This window comes from Xiphophorus maculatus, chromosome 21 (assembly GCF_002775205.1).
Source record: "Xiphophorus maculatus strain JP 163 A chromosome 21, X_maculatus-5.0-male, whole genome shotgun sequence".
Classification (NCBI taxonomy): Eukaryota; Metazoa; Chordata; class Actinopteri; order Cyprinodontiformes; family Poeciliidae; genus Xiphophorus; species Xiphophorus maculatus.
Genome location: NC_036463.1, coordinates 12,143,226 through 12,164,498, shown reverse-complemented (window position 1 = coordinate 12,164,498; position 21,273 = coordinate 12,143,226). Strand labels below are relative to the sequence as shown.

Here is a 21,273-nt window from a genome sequence, read left to right as displayed (position 1 = left end):
AAGGAGATGAGTTATCAGAAAAATCATATGGAGCCCTGTTCCAGGCACAACCATAACCACTGTGAAGCTGTGACTACCACTCATCTTTATAATGGGCTTTTATTCCTCCACCTGCTGCAGTCTGTTACACTGTCATAGTGCTGCTCTTCTCTCTCTCTCTCTCTCTCTCTCTCTCTCTCTCTCTCTGGCGCCAGCATTTGCCTCTTATTTCTCAATTTTTCTTTTCCTTTTTTTTTTTAAGTCTTTCTCAATCTAAAGCCTCACTTCTCTGTCTGTGAGCACTTTGTTGCAATTCCGCTAAATGTTCCGCCTATCAATATTTCATATCAAACTACATCCCTCTTACTAACACCTCCTTGAAAATGGAGTTCTACCGGAAATAAATGAGAGCAAGGAGCAAATATGCAAAGTTTATAAGATTGGTGATTTCATTAGCGCACAATTCAAGGCAGAAGAAGGGAAAAGTTAGTGCAGCAAAAGTTCATTTTAATCTAGAACGTAAGGATTCAAGAATTAGGGGGAAATTTACTTGACATGTATCACCGATGTAGTTTTTGTGTAATTTTTCTGAATGGTGAGCCATGTGTTCTCCAGAGCAACGTGCTTCGCATGGTGCTGTCCATGCAGTGTTCTACACAGCTGCCTGCGGTGATCTGCAGTTTCACTCCTATACAGGCATACACAGTTTACACACACATACAGCACATGCAGTGTGCATTAAATTAATCTTTAGGCTGTGGAGTCTGCGTCTTTTAGCACAAGGGCCTGAAGCAACAAGTAGAAAGATTCTTCTACTACAGTGCAATGTCAGTTACTGCAGTTATTGAGGTTACATTATTTAAAGGAGGCAGAAATGTCTGCCTGTATTAACGGAAACACATCTGGTCATACACGCATACAAGTCTTTAAGGACAAAGCAGTTTGAAATATTAAACTATTACTGCTACATTTACACAAAGCAGTTATATTACTGATAAGTCTGTGGCTATGGCAAATTTAAGGCAGCAGCTTAGGAGCTTTTAGATTTTAATAAGGCCGGAAAAGCTTGTTGCATCTGTAATATAGCGTTTAATAACAAGCTCCTCCTTTTCATTCACTCTCAGTGTGACTGAACCATCTGCCAGCAGCTTATATTGTGGTGGTAAGATACAGACAGAAGCAACTCTTCCCTGCTTACTTCTCCACAGAATACAGCACACTTATGAATGTGGATGGGATGGTGTTTTATCACTGGAGCTTGTGTGAAGCTGCAGAGACATCAGACACATAACTTCTCTGTGTGCATCCGTTACATAACACTGATTTATCAAGCTTTCCAAAAAAAAAAAAAAAAACGTTACAATTGAGGAGTTCAGGGAAATATAATTGATCTAAATCCAGTTGCAATGGGGCTTTGCATTCAAAAGGGCTTAAAAATATTTGGGGTAATAGAATAGTGACTGAGCTATGTGAGGATAAAAGATTAATTTGTGAATCCACTCTTGTAGTTCATAACTATGCTCTTGTATTAATTAGTTATACTTAAAGTTTATATGTACTCTTTGAACAAATGACAATTGTGTGATAAAATTTTTGAAAGATGTGCTGTACAGACGCGGCACAGAGGTAGTGTCTTGAGTTTGTTTTGAACGCAAATATTTGTAAAGACTCGACTTTGAATTGAAGTTGGAGACTCAAGTCTCAAAAAATCTTAAAATAATAAATGTAGATCTTTTGTGTAAACTATTAAGTTAATAGATTTTATTATTTATTATTATTAAATAATAAATAAATACTTTATTATATATTGTTATTATTTATTCATTTATTGTTTTATTGTTACTGCCATTCTACATGTCTGCTTGTCATCCAACAAGCAATGTGAAGAAAGAGCAATAAAAACATCACTATTACTGGAGATGGTTCATAAATGTTTCTTTCATTGCATATATGGTGATAAGGACAATTGTTTTCTTTGTAAAAAAAAAATTATTACAGCTGCTTTAAATTAATGAAAAAAAAAACATTTCATATCCAGCTCATGCTATTCTTTTCATCTACTTAGATTGCTTGTTTAGAATAGAAAAAGAGAAGCCTATTGCTCCAGATTAAGTTTTGAGCCTCCACAATCCACCCCCACTCCCCGAATAAGCTTCTCCTTTGACCTCTATCGCAGTAACCAAACAAAAAGCATTTAATGAGCCCGCCTTTGGCCCTGTTTAGCCTTAATCAGATATATGTCAGCAATTCTAATTGATTCTCCGTGCCGTCATGAGCTTGCGGTTGCTGGAATGACAGACAGGCGCTGCACGTTGCAGAGAGGACGCTGCGTAGCCGGACTGTTAATTTCTGTTCTCAGACTTTGTGGTGTCGTCAAAGGGGATTAGGGTAGCAGCACATCAGGTTGGAGGGTGTGTCTGTTTGTCAGATAGACAGGAGGTTGGGTTTATATCTCCCTTTGCCACAGTTAATCCTTTCAAGAAGACAGACTTGGGCTTTCAATTAGAAGAGACTAATATGTAGACTTTTTTTGCATCCAGTGACACGGACTTCACTACAGAGATTAAACTGCTGCATCTCTTGAGCATGTCAAAAATGTTAAACATTTTGAAATGAATATTTATTCAAGTTTTAAACTATTAAACCTTTTAAGATAAACAGCATTCCTATGACACAACTATCCACTGCAGAGGCATGTGACGCTTCGCCTGATGCGCTCTAACTCGGGGAAGAGTATAAAGGGATTTTCAGTGCTTTGCAAAAAAAATAAAACTACATATCAATGTTCTTGAACTGTTTCCACTTTTTGTCACTATACAAACACAATTTGGCTTATTTGTGTAGACCAACACTTTTTTTTTTGGCTTTCTTTTTTTCTACAAATAAAAATCAGAATGTTGTGTTGCTGCATTCAAATCCACCAGGTCAATACTTTGAAGAACCCGTTTTTGCTGCAGTGACAGCTGCAAACGGCTCAAGGGGAGTCAGACTGGAGGTACACTGTCTATAAAAATTAATATTCAAGTCTTACTACTGATTCTCGATTGGATTTAGGTCTGGACTGACTGGATCCTTCTAACACCTTAATCTACCTAAGTTTCTCTAAGGTTACTATGGACCATGGATTTTATTTGTAAGTACCAGAGAAAAGGGGACTGAATACACATTAGAGGCACATCTACTGGGTAGTCATGAAGACCAAGGTTGGTAATTTTATGTTTTTTAAAATATATGGTCAATGAGAAAATTGTCAAATATCACCATATTTGAAAATAAGAATAATTACAGTAATTGTTGATGATATTTGTGTACTAAAGTAGCCTATTGATGAGTATGTATTTTCGTTTTTGTTTTGTTTTGAGGTTTTTTGTTGTTTTTTTTGGTTTAAGGTCGGGACTCGTGTTTATGGCCGACAACTCAGCCAAGAAAGTCTGTTTCATTTTTCAAAACCTTTCATAATCACCTCAATTTCCATCACAATAAATGCCTCAAAATACTGTGATTACAAATGTAAGTTTATACAACCTAAGGCACACCACACTATCTACACCAAAGGATGTACATACTTTTGTTAGGAATTGTGCTGCAAATACTGACATAAGAGCAAGGAGAAAAAGAAAACTATACAAACATCATCAGGGATGAAACTGAACAACAGGCATCTTCAACTTTTATTATTCCCGTGGATTTATTACAAATAGCTTATTAGTAGTGTTTGAGGGAAAACATGCTTACACAGGCAGAAGAACAGGATGACTTTACAAACTTAATATGATCCTTGCTGAATTTTAAGATTAAAGTTATATTACTGTGACAAGTAAAAAAAAGGAGTGAATCAACTTTGAAGTAATAAGAGATGAGCCGCTGTGCCCAAGAGAGTATGATTTAATGCTCTATATCATAATTCGTATTAAGCTTTACCCCATCATAATTCAGATATATGGTTAAATGTAACCTTCTCATCTTGTTTAGACTAGCCAGTGAGAAAAATTGGGATTTACAGCTTTTATTATCTGTCTCATAAATGTTTGCTGTTTAGCCATGACCACAGTGATTACATAGTGTACTGGGCTTGCAGACGAGAAGACTTTTTAAGAGTTAAGCTTGTATTTTGAAGATACCTCACAGTGAGAATTTTAATACTGAGATTTACTAAGTCTGTCTGTAGCATAACATGTTCGTAATTGCAGCATTAACACAGTGTTAAAGAGATATTAGGACCATTTTAGTGGGACAAGCTGGAGGAAATAGCCACTTAAAACGACGAGAGCAGCAACACTGAAAAACGTGACAAAAGCATGGGCTCCTTTGTACCGTATCAACAGCCATCCATCAACATAAGTGCATTATTCGCATTCGGACACCTTATTCATTACATCGTAGCAGGAGGCAAAAGCTAAAGATGCTTAAGAGTCTCAGGTGGCCTTTAGATATTGTCACACTACTTAAGAGGGATTTATTACAAAACAAGTATGCTTCAAAAATCTTTATTTGAGTCCCAGCCAGAAACAGCTGCCAGCATCGGTGGTGTAAGTGTGGGTGCAGGACAAAACTCGCGCAGGGTTTGGACTGCCAATACAAAGCAAATGTAATGGAAAATAACTGGGACAGTCCAAATGCAGTTTACTTTAGAAGAGTGTATGATGTATGACTCACTTTCATTGTTTTTGTATACAGTATGAGATTTAATGCATTCAAGGCTTCTCTAAGTTTAACTTTCCCTCAGCAGAAAGGGTCATATGTTATCCAGGGCATTTATAAGAATTTAGTTTATTCTCAACTGCCTATCTGGAAAAAAAAAAGATTTAAAATACTCTACAAAGTACCCTCAAACTGTGCTATTAAAAATGGATGGAAAATGTTCAATAGCTGCTGTACCAATGGAGACCAATGGGTCCCTCCAAATATAGTAGCATTCAAAAGAGCTGAACTATTGAGCTCTTTACAATTTGGTTTAACTGACCAAATCAGTGAGCTGAGAAATATTTCTACAGGCCTTTTCTATGCACATTGGTTGACTTTTGTGGAATTGTTGGGCTAGTTATTGCATCTCTCCATACAAAATTAAGCTTGTTTAATTTAATCTTTTAAAGGTTATAAAAGGCCTTGCATCGAAGGAACAAAGCAGTGTTTATTGCCTGAATGAATACTAATGAAGAATCCATTGTAGCAAAGATGGCCCAGTCTAATTAAGCACACAACAATCAAAGACCACTCTCTAAAATTTTAAAGAAATGCTAGAAAACACTTAAATACTTAAAAGTAGAACACAAGCCTCTTTTACATAAAGTGTCTTACTTGAGCATGAATTTAACCCTCCATCTGTCCAATGAGAGGTTAATTGGACCCTGGGTTGCTACCCCAACCCCCACCAATGGATTGTATCACATTAATCCAGGGGCTCACAAAATGCTCTAGTATCGCTGTGTGGGAACAATTGCTTTAGTATTTAAATCCATACAATACAGAGACCCTGGCTTGAATTATTAATAGTAACCAGCCTTGTCACTTTGCACAACACTTGGCATATGCCACTGGTTTTTGTATACACTCTACCTATGGGTGACATGAGTCTCAGATCTGAGCAGCATCTTCCTAAACAACTAAAAAGTAGTAAAGAACTGATCTTCTTCTGCTCAATGATATTTATTGACGTCACATAACCCCGATTCTATGCTTACACTATGATTATATTGTAGAAAATCTCCTTAAAAGTTTGTCATCAAACCGAGTACAACAACAACAGAGCATAGATTCAAGACCTGGTATTACATAAAACAGACTGACAGGAAAAAAATATTCTTGCAGCTGCTTCTTCTCCAAAAATCAAGATTATTTGGGATGATCTCATGGTGCAGATAATTACAGGATGCCCTATCAGTGCAGTTTAATTTTGTTTTGTTTTTCTCATAAAAGACCCTTGGTGGGGAAAAGGTGCAGCAAGGCTGAATGACTACAGGTCAGAAAGGGGAGATGGAGAGAAGAGGAAAAAGGTTAAATGAGTGGGGTTTCCCCAAGAGATATACCGTAGATAATCAGAGAAAGGTGGAGAGAAGATAAACTCAACAGCAAGTCACCAAGGGTCAGACACAAACACGCCCAAAAGTACCAAAACAAAGTGAAAGTGGCATGTAGTTTATGGAGGGAAACAGCAAATACATGAAATGCACCCAAATGTGAGGTAGAAGTCAGTGGGAAAGGCCAAAGTGGCTTCTTGGTTAAAATAAAAAGAGACAGCTGGGCCTTTCAGCACACAGGTCAATACTTGTGTGTTGTGTTATCGATTGGCAAGGCTTCAACCAAATGTCAGTGCCCACAAGACTGGAATCCTTCATGATTTTCAAGTGATGGATTGCAGATTCCTTTTGAGAGGGTAACACCAAAGAAAAACAATTTATGCTCTAATGTCTCACACTACACCAATTATTCTTAATACAATAATAGATATACACAGGCTAACAAAATATGATACATTTGGCAACAGAATGTGGTTTGAAATCACATCTGCAAGTGAGCACTGGTGTGAACCACAAAGCAGCGTGACATTTCAGGTGTGTCAAACGTTGATCCTTTGGCCCACTGCACGGCATCCTGACACTGTCATGGGTCACATGGTCTGAGTGCATGTCTTTGCCCCTGATTGCCCTCTGGCTAGTCAGGTCCTCTTCTAAGCTGATTACAATCGCACCAGTGAGCTAAAAGGACAGTATCACTGCGTCTTGTCACCTTGGCTGACTAGATGGATGACTTGACAGTTCAAGTTGGGGAAGCACTTATCAGACTTTAATTGGCACAGATGCACATAAGTTGATTCCATAAACAATCAGTTTTATTTAGTTTCATAATCTGCATCATAATCTATCAAAAAGCAGTTCTTATAAATCCCTTACTGGCTGAGGGGAATGATTCAATCCCACATTTAAAGAAGCAAAGAGGATCAGGATATTTACCAAAAATAAACATCCTGATCATCCTGATACTTCATCCATCAAAATAATTATATTATATTATTTGTTGCTCAAATGTCTATTCCTTCTGATTTCAGTAAAAACAAAACAAAAATACGCATTAACAGGCAATTATGTGGCCCACACTCCTTACCAGGTGGTGGTAAAACTTCCTATAGTTGTTTGCCATTAAAATGAAGAAAAAACTGGTCAGCAGGTCCACAGTTAAACCTGCTGAACCTGGCTCTTAAATACTCAGCTCTGCATCTGCTGGCTCTCCTCTCCACACAGACAGAATAAACTGGACGGCCATAGCAAAAACAGCGTTCTGTCACTTTTGATCGCAAAATTTCCTATCGTTAAAAAATATTCATGTATGTTTTCAAGATTCTTGGATGCCATCAGTAAAAAAAATGACAGTAAAATGGTACATGTAAAATAAATGTGAAATTGTACATTTACAATTTAAATGTATGTAAAAGGTCAACTCTTATGTGTCTATAGTTAATCCAGTTAAAATTAAAAATTTATAAAACTTATTGTAAATTTTTAAATAACTTAGGTCTGAACAGAAATGAAAAAAAGATTGAAGAATAAGTACTGTAGATGTCAGGCAGGGGGAAATATTAAGTGAAGGGCATTACTATATGTATAAGTTGCCTTGGTCAGAAGTGAGGCCCTCTTGTGACTCAAGAGGAATCACGTTCCACAACAAAGAGCAGGAGATATAATAATTTACTCTGTCACTTCCTGGAGTGCGTGGAGACAGCAAACAGCTGGCAGTTCTGCCCACGGTGACGCCAACAGCATGATTACACAAGAAAAAACAAATGTGCCGAAAAACAAGAGAAACAAATGCTCCAGCAGAGAAGCTAAAAAAGGAAATTGATGAGTAAATGTGAGGACCAGAAGGTGGAGGTGTGTGGCAATTGGAAGCAAATGCAGTGACATACATTTCCTCTGTCACAGTTCCCCAGTATCATTCAGGATAACAAGTGTTCTTTCATATGTCCTGGGAGGCTCCTTCACACTGCAGAGGTTTTAATTAATCTGTTCAGTCCAACAAACCGAAGCCCTCATTCTGATCCACTTATTGGCCTAGAGAGCCGAGACACCAGAAAGGCCAATTTCCCTTCTTCATCATTTCTGTCACGGAATCTTTACAAGCGATGTCTGCTGGATCCGCTACACTAAAGACAACAGCTTGAACTCATCAAAACACCGCACCACTGACCAGGAACGACTCCCGTTTCAGTGTGTTTGAGAGCCATTTGTTATAAATGACATCACTAGAAGCCAACCAACTTTATAAAAAACATTAAAAACAGGCCATTCAATCACAGGCTTACCCACTGAAAGTACTGAGGAGACAGAGCTAAAGCGCTTCCCTTAAATTTGCATCCAGGGTTGGTTGTGGGGGACGAGTTACCAGCTGCTGTACATATCACACAGCCAGTATGGAGAGGAAAAGCTCCCTGGGTGTCAACATGTCACCATAGCGCATGGTTGCCACAGAAACCATAAAAGTGTAATATTTCGGAATAAGAAAATAAAATTAAGTTGATAAACAGTCTCTAAAATGTGGAACGCTGAAACTAAATTATTTATTTGGTTGAATATACCCATGAGGGATAACACCTTTAAACATGGGGATATTCAGCATGTAGTACGATGCCACTAAAGACTATATATGTATTTTGTCAATCAAAGTGTCACCTAATATTTATAAATTGATAATTTAAATAAGGCTGCTCCAAAATATATAATTTATTAATTTTTACAATAAACTTTCTCAAGTTTTACAAACCACAATACAATTTAAAAATTTGCCCTTTAAAATATAAAATATATGTATAAAATGCAACCTGTAGCACAACAAAAATAATTTAAATTAAACCCCTACAAATGTATTCATAACTATTTAGTGAGGCTCTAAGGATTTTAATTAAAGGATATGTATGTAAAGGGTTTATTGCATGTTCTCTCTTCAGAATGTGTATTTGGCTTATTTTGCTAATGTTTGCTACAAAACCTTGCTGAGGTACTATAAATCACTTTGAACATTGAGAACTTCGAAAAACGTTTTGAACCCAGCTCTTTCAACAGTGAATCATATGTTTTATCAATCATATTTGTTTTAAACTGTTGATCAGAGAGTAGATAAGAGTGCACATTGTGCATAAGCTGAACATATTGATGTAAGTATATTATTAAAGTCAGGATCACTTATAACAGTGTTTGTGGGTTTTTCCACCATTGTTAGCCTGACCATTGCCTGCTGATGCAATTCAAATCCATTATCATCTCCATTCATTGCTCCGTCTGAGCACTGAAAATTTGTCCCATTAAGAAAATGTTCTCAAGGTGAATTTCATTCAGGCCAATGATTTTCTGCACTGGAAATAACTGTATTCTGCCTATGGTTGTATTTTGGAAGGTGGAGGATGAATGTTGAAGACATTTTACTGCTGGCAAAGACGTTGTGGCTAAAAAAAAAATAGTCTGCCTTTGCCCTAATTATTTCAATTAAACAGCAAATGAAAGCCAAACCTGGTCTTAAGTGATTTTTTAACATCTTTAGCCTATTATCAATTTAGCTATATTCATGATCCTTTTCTTTTGTGTACTGATGTCGTTAATGTCAACCTTGCCACCACCTGTTGGTGAAGAATTGGTATTACAGCCTTTTAACCCTAATCACATATCAATGCTCTTGCCCCCCACTAACATAGAATTATTACATTTATTTTATTTGGAATCCCATGATTCTTGCAAAAACAGAGGAAAATATGAAATAGGCCAAAAATGATGATTATGAAATATTTTTAAAGATAAAGTAAAATTAAATAATGTATCGAACTTTCAGAATAACACATGCTTCTAGCTGCAGAGAAGGTGATCAAGTGGCCACTGAAAAACTTCTCGATCCACTTGCGATCAAAGGCAAGACTGATGAGGAGTCAAATGTGAGAACCTGTCAATGAATATCAATGATCTCCCATGTCAGAGCTCTCAAGATAAAGCAGCAAAAAGTGCTATAACTCAGTTTCCCAAAAAGTTGAAGACTGAAATGTGAAGGAAACGAAAAATACAGAGATGAGAGGTGGAAAAGGGAGTTGTAAGATGAAGTGGAGAACTGTCATTAAGGTGGTGGAAGTGAGGGTAAAGAATGACTGCGTGAGCACAAGAGGAGAATAAAAGTCAACCATATAAAGTGAAGAATATAAAAACAGATACAGTATGGAGATAGGAAAAGGAAACACAGCATGGCGACGGATGCGATGTGGCACTTACAAAAAGTCAGTTCAGAAATATTCAAGGGTTTTCTGATGAAGAGGTTTGTGTGTTTCAGTGTGTGTCCTCAGTGAGTAGAAGCACCAGCGTGTGTACTATACACTGTAAAGGCATAATATATGTAATACTATATGAATGTGCATGGATGTGGAAGGCTGGCTGTGAGCTGAGAGAGTGTGAAGAGAGATTACTGAAGCATGTAATGGAGACCTGGTGTTCATAGCATTTAGAATGATGACTTCTTTAAACTCCCATCCCTCTCCTTTCCATCTCACGCTTTTCCCAATGCCTTCTGGGATGGGAAAACGGCAGCGAGCGAGATGAACGAACGTCCCTTGAGGCAGCAGCGGGAGCAATGATCAGGGGGACAGCAAGGAGACGAGTAGGGCAGGAGGAGGAAGGAACACATTAGCCTCTTACTCAGCGTGTCACTCAAATTGGCAGCAGCAGCCAGCACTGCTACTTGCTGTGGGTCCACACAGAGCCTCTGCTAGCCTTCAATGGGATTTATGTCTTATTCTGATGGCAGGTGGATCGAGACCATTTGGTCCGTTTGGTCTACTTGACTTCTTGCTAGCTGAATAAGTAAACCTCACAAACTAATGGAATCTGGACATAAAGGAGAGATTAAAATTAAAATAATCCTCGCTTAAAAGGGCTTTGACATTTTAACGTTATCAAATTTAATATTTTTATTGTCTAGTATCACTTTCAATGAAATGATGTACAAACAGCAATGTTCCAGTCAGGTTGGCTGGCCTTTGGGATCAGGCAAGCTGTAAAGCTCTGCTGGACATCCAAGCCTTTACAAAATGAGATGGCGGACAGGTTGTGAACTGATACTTAGCATGTAAAGAAACTGAATCTTCCTTCTACTGTTGGTGGATTTTAATGAGTGACATAAAAAGTCTATGCCCCAAACTAATTTGTTCGGTTTTTCCTTTTCTTCCGTAAATGTTTAAAATCATCAAACAAATTATAGTATCTCACAAAGAAATCCTGAGTAAATAAAACTAAATTCAAGTTTAGGAGTGACCCAGTCAACGCAAATCCAAATAAAATGCTGTGCTGTGAAGAAGTCTGGCTAAATTCAAACAATTCTGCAGTGGGTAAAAAGCGTTCACAGTGATGGACAAAAATAAAACATTGGTTATATTTTATTTAGTGGTAATCATACTTGCAAACCTAAAAACTTTCAGGTTGCAAAACAGCTGCTGTGTCTACTGAATCAAAGTTTTAATAATCTGAAACGCTTAAGTGGAAAAAAAAAAAATTATAAAAACAAAAGAAAACTGCAAAGGGGGGTGGGGGGAGGAGGGCAAAAATGTTTTCAAACTCTGCAGTTTTCTGTTTTAATGTTTCAGATTGTATTTTTATTTCTTGACTACCCAGTATAAGAGTTATACAACCTCCACTGCCATTTTTTTATGGCCTGCAATAAACTAATTGTTGAAAAAGTTTCCAGTTACCATAAAACCGGTTGCAAGGATCTCATTGGATAACTATCACTGCATCAAGCTTTTTGTATGTTTGCTGGTTTGACCGTTTTGTAGCTGATTTTTCGGGTACTTCAAGAGCCAAAGCTCATTTCAAACAAATACTGATTTAATTTGAACACTCTCCAGGTAAGTTTTGTATCTTCTTTGACTGATGATTTAAAGTAATTTTTCATAATTCCCTCATGAACTACACAAAGAAAATGTGGTAATATAAGTATTTTTTCTTAATAAATGAGTTGATCTGCATTTACTGAGTTTTTTTTCACCCTGGCAATAAATTCTCTAAAAATTAACAAGGTAAAAACTTATGTGTATCATGCTTTTCTGGTTATTTTCATTCTATAGTAGATATGGGAAGCATTAGTGTCTCTGATCTATGCGTAGATAAAATATAAATCAATACAAAATTACTATTATTTGTTTTCCCATCTAAAATTTTATGAATATATTTATTTGCTTCTTCACTTCCCCATGAATTATATGTTGTTAGTTATTTTAAAGACTGTATTAAAGAAAAGCAAATCATGTGGGCTCTGAGACAGCTAAATCATCCATGAAAATGATTTTCGGGTTGTAATACTGGAGCAAAAGGCGTGTTTAGTTAGCAAATCCTCAGTAGTTATGCTCCAGTGATGACAGGTGCAATTACTCGTAGAACCTGGCCTCCAACACCATCTGGCCTCTCTCATTAGCCCTGGCATACACTGGTTGTGTTGTTTACAAAATAAACTTATGCTAGAATTTTCCTTCATCAGCATACTTGTTCTCCCTCCCCCACACGCATTTTGCTTCTTTAACAGTGAGGATATTTAAGATCAGCTGTACCTCGTGAGATTTACCAAATGATGGCCCCATTTGTGAATCATAATGCACACAGTCAAGTGCAATAAGCTCTAAGACAGCCCAGTGGGCTCCTTTGAGACACCTGAGATGCGTCTTGACGTTAATTCCTCTGCATGCAAAATCCAACGTGGAATGATAATGCACAATGCCATGCATAGGTTTTGTTTATTTGTATGAAGAAAAGAGGAAAAGGTGACAGATTAGGGATTTTCCTTCTTTGTGCCATATTAAGCCATGGACTACAATAAGATTAATAGAACAGAACATACTTTATTGATCTATTCTAGTTTGACATAAATAGTATGAACATTTTGGGCAAAAATGCGATGGTTTCACTACATCACATCTATTTCCCATTTTTAATAATTATACTTTGACACAGACACAAATATGGAGAGTGAAAAAACAATGAAGTTGACTGTCACTGCTACAAATAAATGTCAGCTACATTTGACATGACTGTCACAAGTACATGATTCATGTCTCTTTTAGCTAATGATATTATGATTACCAAGGATTAAATTATAACTCAATTGTAAGTTGTGATGGAAAATTTAAAGTCAAACTCTGTGAGTTTTTACTCAAGATATAGGATACAACACTCTCTCAATTTAGTTGCAATTTTAAATTAATCTACCTTCTTGCACAACACAAGGAGCAACAGGTAAGTAGTATAAATTAGCCAAGTAGCAGATGCTGTGTAAAGCTGAAAGCTGAAAGCTTTACATAGAATCCTTTTCTGCAATCTTTTGTAAACTATAAGATCTTCTTTCATGATTTTTTTCGATAAAACTTAATCCTGACAAACTACGATTAATCTCTACTCTTTTTGAAAGCAGTGTTGAAGTGTCTGGAAATGTGGAAAACGTTTTTTGGTTTGTTGTGGTAGGTATTCACAACAATATTAATGAATAACATTTTTTTTTCATACCATTAATTCACAACGATGAAGGTATAATATGGAACAAAAAAAGCACCTTGTCACAACCGTTTGGAGGATAAAGCTAACACCTGAGTGCTTATGTTTCTCTAAATCTAACCAAAACCTTACAGAAATTATCCAAACTTAAAGAAATCTCCACTTTACAGCTGACGTATATGGAGAAAATAAAGCCAGTTGTATATGAGGTACTGGGTTTTAAGTATGTCCTGGAACATCCAGATGATAAATGCTGCTCCCTCAATTCCCATGCAGGAGCCATAAGAACTCATGCCACCTATAATCAAGGAGGTTCTCTCTTATCTGATTATGAATGCGAGTAAAGAGGATTTAGGTGCTAGTGCCTAAATGCTAGGCTGTGCTGATTAGAGGTCTGATGGTAGGTTTATGTAACCAGGAAACAACTGGGGGTGAAAGAAGGTGTGCTTCTCCTAAACTGTGCTCTTGTAATACATGAGGATGACTCGCTCCAGGCCAGAAAAGACTTCTCTGTACAGATAACTAAGTTTTAGTGAAATTCTTTAAAGGATGGTACAAAATCTGATTTGGACACATAAATGTTCAGAAAGATAGCAAAAAATAACAGAGAGCTATTTTTGAATGCTACTTGTATAAAAGTAAACATTCACAGTAACTTAATTTGCTAAAGATTATAAACAATTCATATTGCATTGAAAAAAAAACAAACAGGTGGTGGAGCTCCTTGAATTTAATTCTGAGACAGTTTGGCTCAAGGCGGCCTAAAGGGCTCTCACATCTTTTCCCTTACACAACCTCTCCTCATCTTGGTCTCTTCCAGCTTCCACATCTACATCAGTGTACATACAAGCTTTGGCTCGGTGAATTTATGCGTGGAAGATAACAGTCAGTTGGAAGAAGGCAGCCCGTCGTGATCAGAAGCAAACGCCCCTGAGAAATGACACAAGAGCTTGCCAACAGTGTCTGTGGTTGGAGAGGCTTTGGCTGCGTCCAAGCACGGCAGAACCGAACAGCAAAAGGCTGCGGCCATACCGGCCCATTGCTTATTTCCACCAGCTAGACTAGCTTATTAGATAAAAAGGAGAGTAATGGAGCACGTCCACATTAAGGAGCAAGAACAAGGCTGGACACGGATGGTGTGTGTGGGGGTGTGTGGCTGGCTTACTCTGCAAGGAAGAAGCACTGATCTCTTTGAAATGCTCACAGATCCTTTGCTACTGTTTCTTAGGGCAGCCTGATATCAATAAGGCGACCTAAAAATGTTTACAGCTCCGAATCTTGTCATGTAATTTATTAAGAACGTATGCTTTGCGCCACCAAAATCTTAATAACTCTAACTGCAAAATGTAATTGCGTATTAAAACATATAGACAGCTTATCAGTAACTGCAGCCAACTGTAGCAAACATTCTTTTAAGTTCACAATATATTTTGCATTCCTCCTGTCATCTCTGTCTCCATTCTTGTTGGCCAGCAAATACATGCTACATAAGCCAAAAAAGGACCAAAGTTTATTTCACATAAAAATAAAGAAGTTTCAGTTATTGAGGAATACACACAAACAAAATTATGTCAGTTTTACAGCAACGACACAACCTGAATATGGTCTCCTAAGCTTGATAAGTTTATGTACAACTGCTTCCTGTACACATTGTAAAACAAAAGTCACAAATGTACAAGAGACAAAATATTCTATGTGAATATTATGAACTATAGCTCAAGGACCAAAGGCAATAAAACATAATTCCATATTCTTTTAAACAATTATCTTTGTGACTAATAAAAAAAGATAAATGTACTAATTCAGATATATATATTTTTTCTTTTTATGAAATTCTTTGAACAAGTGTATTTAAAATAATTTGGGTATTAATTTTTGGACCTACATAATACAAAAAAATTAATTAAATAAAACATTTTAATTTCCATCCCAAAACCTGGGATGGAAAACTCAAACTTGATAAATGTTAAAAAAGACTTTATGTGTAGATAAACTATTCCCATTACCTTTTCCCATTAATTCAAACTTTTCACAAAAAACAGACATTTGGTAGTTTTAGACATTACTTTTTTAAATCCCAGGTCTTCTCCCAAAAGGAAAATAAAACACAGAGTTACACATAAAAACCACTGCATATTACTTTTTACCTTTTCATTTATAATTCATTGCTAAATGTTTGCAAACATCAAGCTCAGCAACCTGGGCAGAACGTACATGACTGCACCGGGTAAATCACTCAAAGCATTGTTCTGCCGGTTTCTTCTCCGAACCTCTTTCCACAGCTTCTAGCTACTAGATTTTATACGTGTATTGGATTTCTATCTTTTCAGTTTAAAAGCCAAGGCCATGTAAGCCTTGTTGAATGAAATCATGGCTTAATTAACCTTGTGAAAAAGGTCACCACTTTCATGCTTACCTTTCATTTAAGAGCCAAAAGGGTTATAGGTGGCATAAAGCACAAAAACTAGCACAAATGACTTAAGAAGACTGAGTAAAAGGAAAATAAAAGAAACTAGGAACGGGGAAATGTGTGTGCCAGAAGGCAAATTGTATTTGACAAAGAGTTTTGGTTGCCTGTATGAAAGCACGTGGCACTGTAGTGAACTAGTAATGGCATTTCCTTAGTCAGGAGCTTTCAAGAGAGCTCACTGCACGGCGTATGAGCCGTAAAAGGCTCCCCTGATCTCAGAGAGCTGCTGTAAGTATGCAGCCACATCACTGCACTTCCGTATGACTTTCTGCTGCCGATAGCCTGAGCTATTGGAGTCATGATCAGGCTCTCCACGTAGCCCTGTCAGCAGGATGTTAGCACAATTTGATTTAGGATGGAATTTCTCTTCAATGAACTAAGGGCTTCCCCCATCATGATAGTGTACAAGTCAGCAATACACAGATGTGTCTAGAGTCAAAAAAAAGAACTCCACTGAGGAGTAAATCACTTCAGACATCGTACAGCATAGCAAATTACTCAAGTGCTGTCACATGAGTTAGGCCCTAAATTAGATATCGGCAGTCTCTGTCTAATTAATTCATATGATACACGGCTTCCCTATAAAGGATGAATGCTGTAATCAAGCTGAGACAGGATCATTGTCAGTCACTGCCAATGGTTGATTCATAGAAAATAGGGAATATGCCAATAATGCTGGAAGTGGGAACACTGTATAATAGCCAATAAAAAGATAATTAATCTCCTTCCAATGAGAGGTGTCACGTCTTTTCTTTTAACTCTTGACCAATGACTCAAAAGGTTTTTAATATCAGTTTGCCAAGTTGCACAGTCAAGAGAACTGTGCAACTTGGTCATTTTAAGAGAAAAGAGCAGGATCTAGAGATGCACCGATCAATAGGCAAGAGATTGAAATCACTCTGTTTTCCCTTAATCAGCTCTGATCACTAGTCAACAGATCAAAGACAAAAAAAATACACATTGTATTTATTTTTTAATGTTATGGAAGAATGGAATAGAGCATTCTGTTATTGTGATTGTCTATGATCATCCAGTTTTTCCCTGCTCATTAGATGCATCACAATAAAAAACTCCCTTCTTTTTACAAATAAACATAACATCTGACGAATCAGACCTAGTCTTCTTACACTTAGAAAAAATATCACATTCCAAAAGTTTAGAAAAAATCATCCAGATTTATATTTTTTATTCTATTCAGGGCTATCAAAACAGCCCTACAACAGAAGACAGCCTGCTTTATTATTCTATATAGGCTGGCTACTTTTTTCCTCACAGTTTATTTTAGAGACGTATCTTGGCCAGTAAACAAAATACACTAACCAGTGACATATAAAGCCCCCCATAATTGGTCATTTTATTCTTGTTCAATAAATGCATTAAACTGAACAATCACACTTTTTTCCTCCCAGCAAAATGACAAACCTTGTTTTTGATGCACTTAGTGAGTTCAGTAAGAAATTGTAAAAAATAGAATGGAGACAGTAATCTTCTATCAAAGAAACTTGCAACATATTGTTTTCTTATGTGGTACAGTTCTTAGAATTTTCTTAGGGTGATGGTGTTGTAGTTGTACAGTTTCTAACTTTCACATGCAAACATCTACACAAAACTGCCGATTATAATGGCATACAAGCAATTCTCAAAACTGTACACTAAGTAGTTAGGTCTGCTATCCATAAACGGTTTTTTTTGGGGGGGGGGGGGGGTATCAGAACTGATGTATCAAATTTAACATTCTGTCTATAGGAAGAGAATTTGTAATTTCTTAAAATGAAATGAAAATTGAACCAACAGTATTGTAGACAGAGAACCTTGGTTTTGAATAAAATTATATACTTTAACTCAAGTAACTGCTCAGAACAGCAATAATATACCTGTTAGAGTCCTGTTCTATCATCCAGCCACTAAGACTGACTCAAAACAATGTCGCATCAGAAGAGACATGAATCTCTTCTTGTGAAGGACATAAAGTTAAGTTGATTGACATGAAAATATTCTTGGCCTTCTGCATTTAGTCATATCATCATAAAAGCTTCTGTGTCATCTTAGCCACTGTTTCTACTGACCATATCAGATTCAAGCTGATGAACTCATGAGCATGTTTTGAAGCGCACGTGGGAGTTGGTCTTTAACAAGCATGCCTGCAATGTGTTATTATGCAACCAGAGTGTTTGGCTTTGATTGTGAGCAGGAAATGTGAGACTCAGGCAGTACAATCTCACTTTCTAGTCTTGGATTCTTACCTTGGCAGCCACTGAGGAGCTGGGCTTCTCCAGGAGATCCCACAGTTTCCTCCTCTTCTCCGGGCAGCAGGTGTTATCAAACTCTCCTTCTCCCTCTCTTTCCCTCATAGTCTCAGCCTCCCTCCGCAGCTCCTCGTTCATCTGCTCCTTCTTCTGGTGGTAGCGGGCCTGGCAACAGGACTCCAGGTAGATCTCGTCGATCCCCCAATAGTCCAGCTCTTGGCCAAACGAGAGGGCGCACATTTCCTCCATCATGTGCAGCTTGCCCGTGCGGTAGAAGTTCAGGATGGAGGTGAAGGCCCCCGGGTGCCGGTCAAAGAAGTACTCATTCTCGTTCAGGCTGTAGTCGTCGCAGATCTCCATGAGGGACTCATGGGTGTTGCAGTCTCGAAGCTTGCCAAGCCGGGTCCTGGGCAGGCGATCAAGGGTCCGCCACAAGACCTCGTGGTTCAGACCCCCAACATTAAGGCGGACCCTGCGTGATCTGGCTTTGGTGCGGATGATTTCAATGGGCTCGGGGGGCAGTGGTGGGGCAGTTCGGACGTTGTTGGGTTTAGGCCCCGCAGATCCAAGCTTCTCGGCCATGATAATGGAATTGGAAACTTCTTGGAAGATCTTACAATTGGCGAAGACTAAAACCAGGGAAAAAGTATAAAACTTTTGACTTAAGTTGGATCCTCTTTAGGCAAGTCCCTCCATGGCTGAAAAAATAAAAGAGAAGACTTCTTAGACAGAGAAGAAATGAAACGCATCCAACATAGAGTACCTCCCTTCAGGTTGCAGACATCCAGTCAAGCGTTATGACAGCTGCACAGTGTTATTGATCTCTTTCATCACATTTCTTAGAAAGCATTGTACCAAATCAATGATTCCACTTTACCAGTCAAGGTAGCTGCTTTGCTTTTTGATCCAGCGATGTTTCTTCGTAGTAAGGCTTCAATATCAAATCAGCATGACTCTTATAGCAGACCATAATAAAATTCAACCTTAGCTATTTATCTATAAGTATGGCAGAAACTTTGGAAGATTTTCCATCTGTCATATGTTTTTTCTGTTGTTTTTTTTAGCTTAGTTACATTTGGCCTTGGCCATTTTGAATAACAAATTTGAATCAGGGCTTGTTGTTTCACAAGGTATATTATGTGTGTGGAAAAGAAAAACAATAAAAAAAACACACATGTATGTGTGTGTGTGTGTGTGTAGGGGTGTGCGTATACACTGCAGCATACCTGTTACACTGTAAGTGTTCAGTAGTCACTCTGAGCCCCCTCACAATCCACCACCTACCTCCCGTATCAGTTCTCTTACAGCTCACAAATTCCTTTTGGTTTCAGTGTAAAGTTACAACAGGCTAACAATGTTATTAATGTCGCATTAAATAGCCAGCCTCACCTTGCCGCTGTAAACCAGCCTTTTCATGCAAACTCCTCTGTGTCCTAAGGGAGCAGAGGTGGAAAAACGAGCCGGGATCCCCCTTCAGTTAGGCGGATACGACTGAGGGGAGCACTCCGCGCACACAACGCGCGTCCCACATTATGTGGAAAATTAGTGTGAGGAGAAAACACAGACAGATAGAGAAAGAGGTGGAGGGAGGGAAAACAAAAAGAAAGAAAGAAAAAAAAGGTTTTAATCCTTCTCTATGAACGACCACATGGACCGCTTCGCCATCGGAAAGCTGAGTGCCCTGCGCCTTTCCAGCACCTAAAAAGCTCTGAAGAAGACTGGCTCTCTCAAGCGCTGTCAATGCAGAGACGTCGAGCGCGTAAAAAGAAGGCAAGGGGAAGGAGCGGGATGAGCGAACTGCGGAGTGTCCCGCTGTGTACTATAGAAAGGAGGAGCGGAGAGACGCGCGCTGCACAGGCTGCACCGCAGCACAAAGGTGATGACCAAATCACACCCGGCAGCAGGTTGCTCTCCCGAAGTGAACTTAATAAAACAACGCTAAGCGAAAAATTATGCTTCGCATAATTGTTGCTTGTTGTTTTACTTTTATTGTTCGACATACAAGAACATCTAGACCGCGCATGTGTGATTAGAGCAGATATAGATGTGCGGAAACTAAGCGAAATAACAAACACACACCCTTCCGCGTGTGCCATAACGCAATGCCTCTTCATATCATGGAGGCGCATTTTGCCGCAGAAGACTTTTCAGTGTAATGACCATGAAACGTAGAGTTGCTCCTATTCGAAGTGCAGAATAATGTCTGTTCCTGCTGCGCAGCTGTGAAGGATCTTCTCTAAAACAAACGAAGACGTGTTTTATTTTGCTCTTTCTAATAACAGAATTCAGTTTAGATCCTCAACTTCTGTGTCTCCAAAACCTTTTAAAGACAATGGGAAGATAGAAAAACATGCAACAAGGTTTTTGGTGTATGTCACTTTCTAGATTGAAGTTTCTGCCTATTCTTGTTTGCATCAGTACAGTCAGATTGAATTGTTAGTGCATCACTTTTCAAGTCACTGATTATCAGTCGGGTTTTGCCATAAACTGCATTGTCTGGCTGTACCTTCAGTTACTTTCCATTCACCTTTCTTTCTACACTGACAGAGTTCTCTGTTTTTACTGAAGAAAAATATCCCCTACGCATGATGCTGCCACCATCGTTCTGTGAGGAAAGGTGCATCCATGGTAATGAACTTTACATCACTCATTGTGTGTTTTTTGGAATGTTGAACTAATATTTATTTGTTCTATCAACAGATTCTTCCATCCAAGCTGTGGATCTCTGCAGCTCCTCCAGAGTTACCATGAGGTGGTTCTCTAATGCCCCCGTTGCCTGGCCTGTCAGTTTGGGTGGACCGCCATACCTTGGATAGATTTGTCCTGTATCATACACTTAAAAAAAATCTAAGGTTCCCAAAGATTTGGATTTTGTTTTTATGCACCAAACATTATTTTGAACTTATCCACAACTTTACTCGTGGCTCATCTATTGTATTATTTGGTCTTTGTGATGCTGTTTCCTCAAAATGATGTGATTCTTTATGTTTGTCTGTCCCATTAACCCCCCCAACTCTTTATATTCTATCTATGCTTCTACGTTCTTCAGTTTGAATGGATACCAGCACATACAGTA

At 38.1% G+C, this 21,273-nt stretch overlaps 1 protein-coding gene across 2 annotated transcripts in view; it reads right to left on the bottom strand.

Annotated features, from left to right (window-relative positions):
- The window catches only part of kcnb2 (potassium voltage-gated channel subfamily B member 2), a 130,638-nt gene extending 110,596 nt beyond the window's left edge, over positions 1–20,042 (bottom strand). The window contains exons 1-2 of one of the 2 annotated variants that reach the window (XM_005797869.2): positions 19,587–20,042; positions 18,195–18,895 (exon numbers count right to left, since the gene is read on the bottom strand). In XM_005797869.2, the coding sequence (XP_005797926.1) occupies positions 18,195–18,779 (585 nt within the window). In that variant the 5' untranslated portion in view covers positions 18,780–18,895; positions 19,587–20,042. Of the gene's footprint in view, positions 1–18,194; positions 18,896–19,074; positions 19,101–19,586 lie in introns of those variants that run through there. The other variant, XM_023325820.1, reaches the window with a different exon arrangement.
- Positions 20,043–21,273: the final 1,231 nt, after the last annotated feature.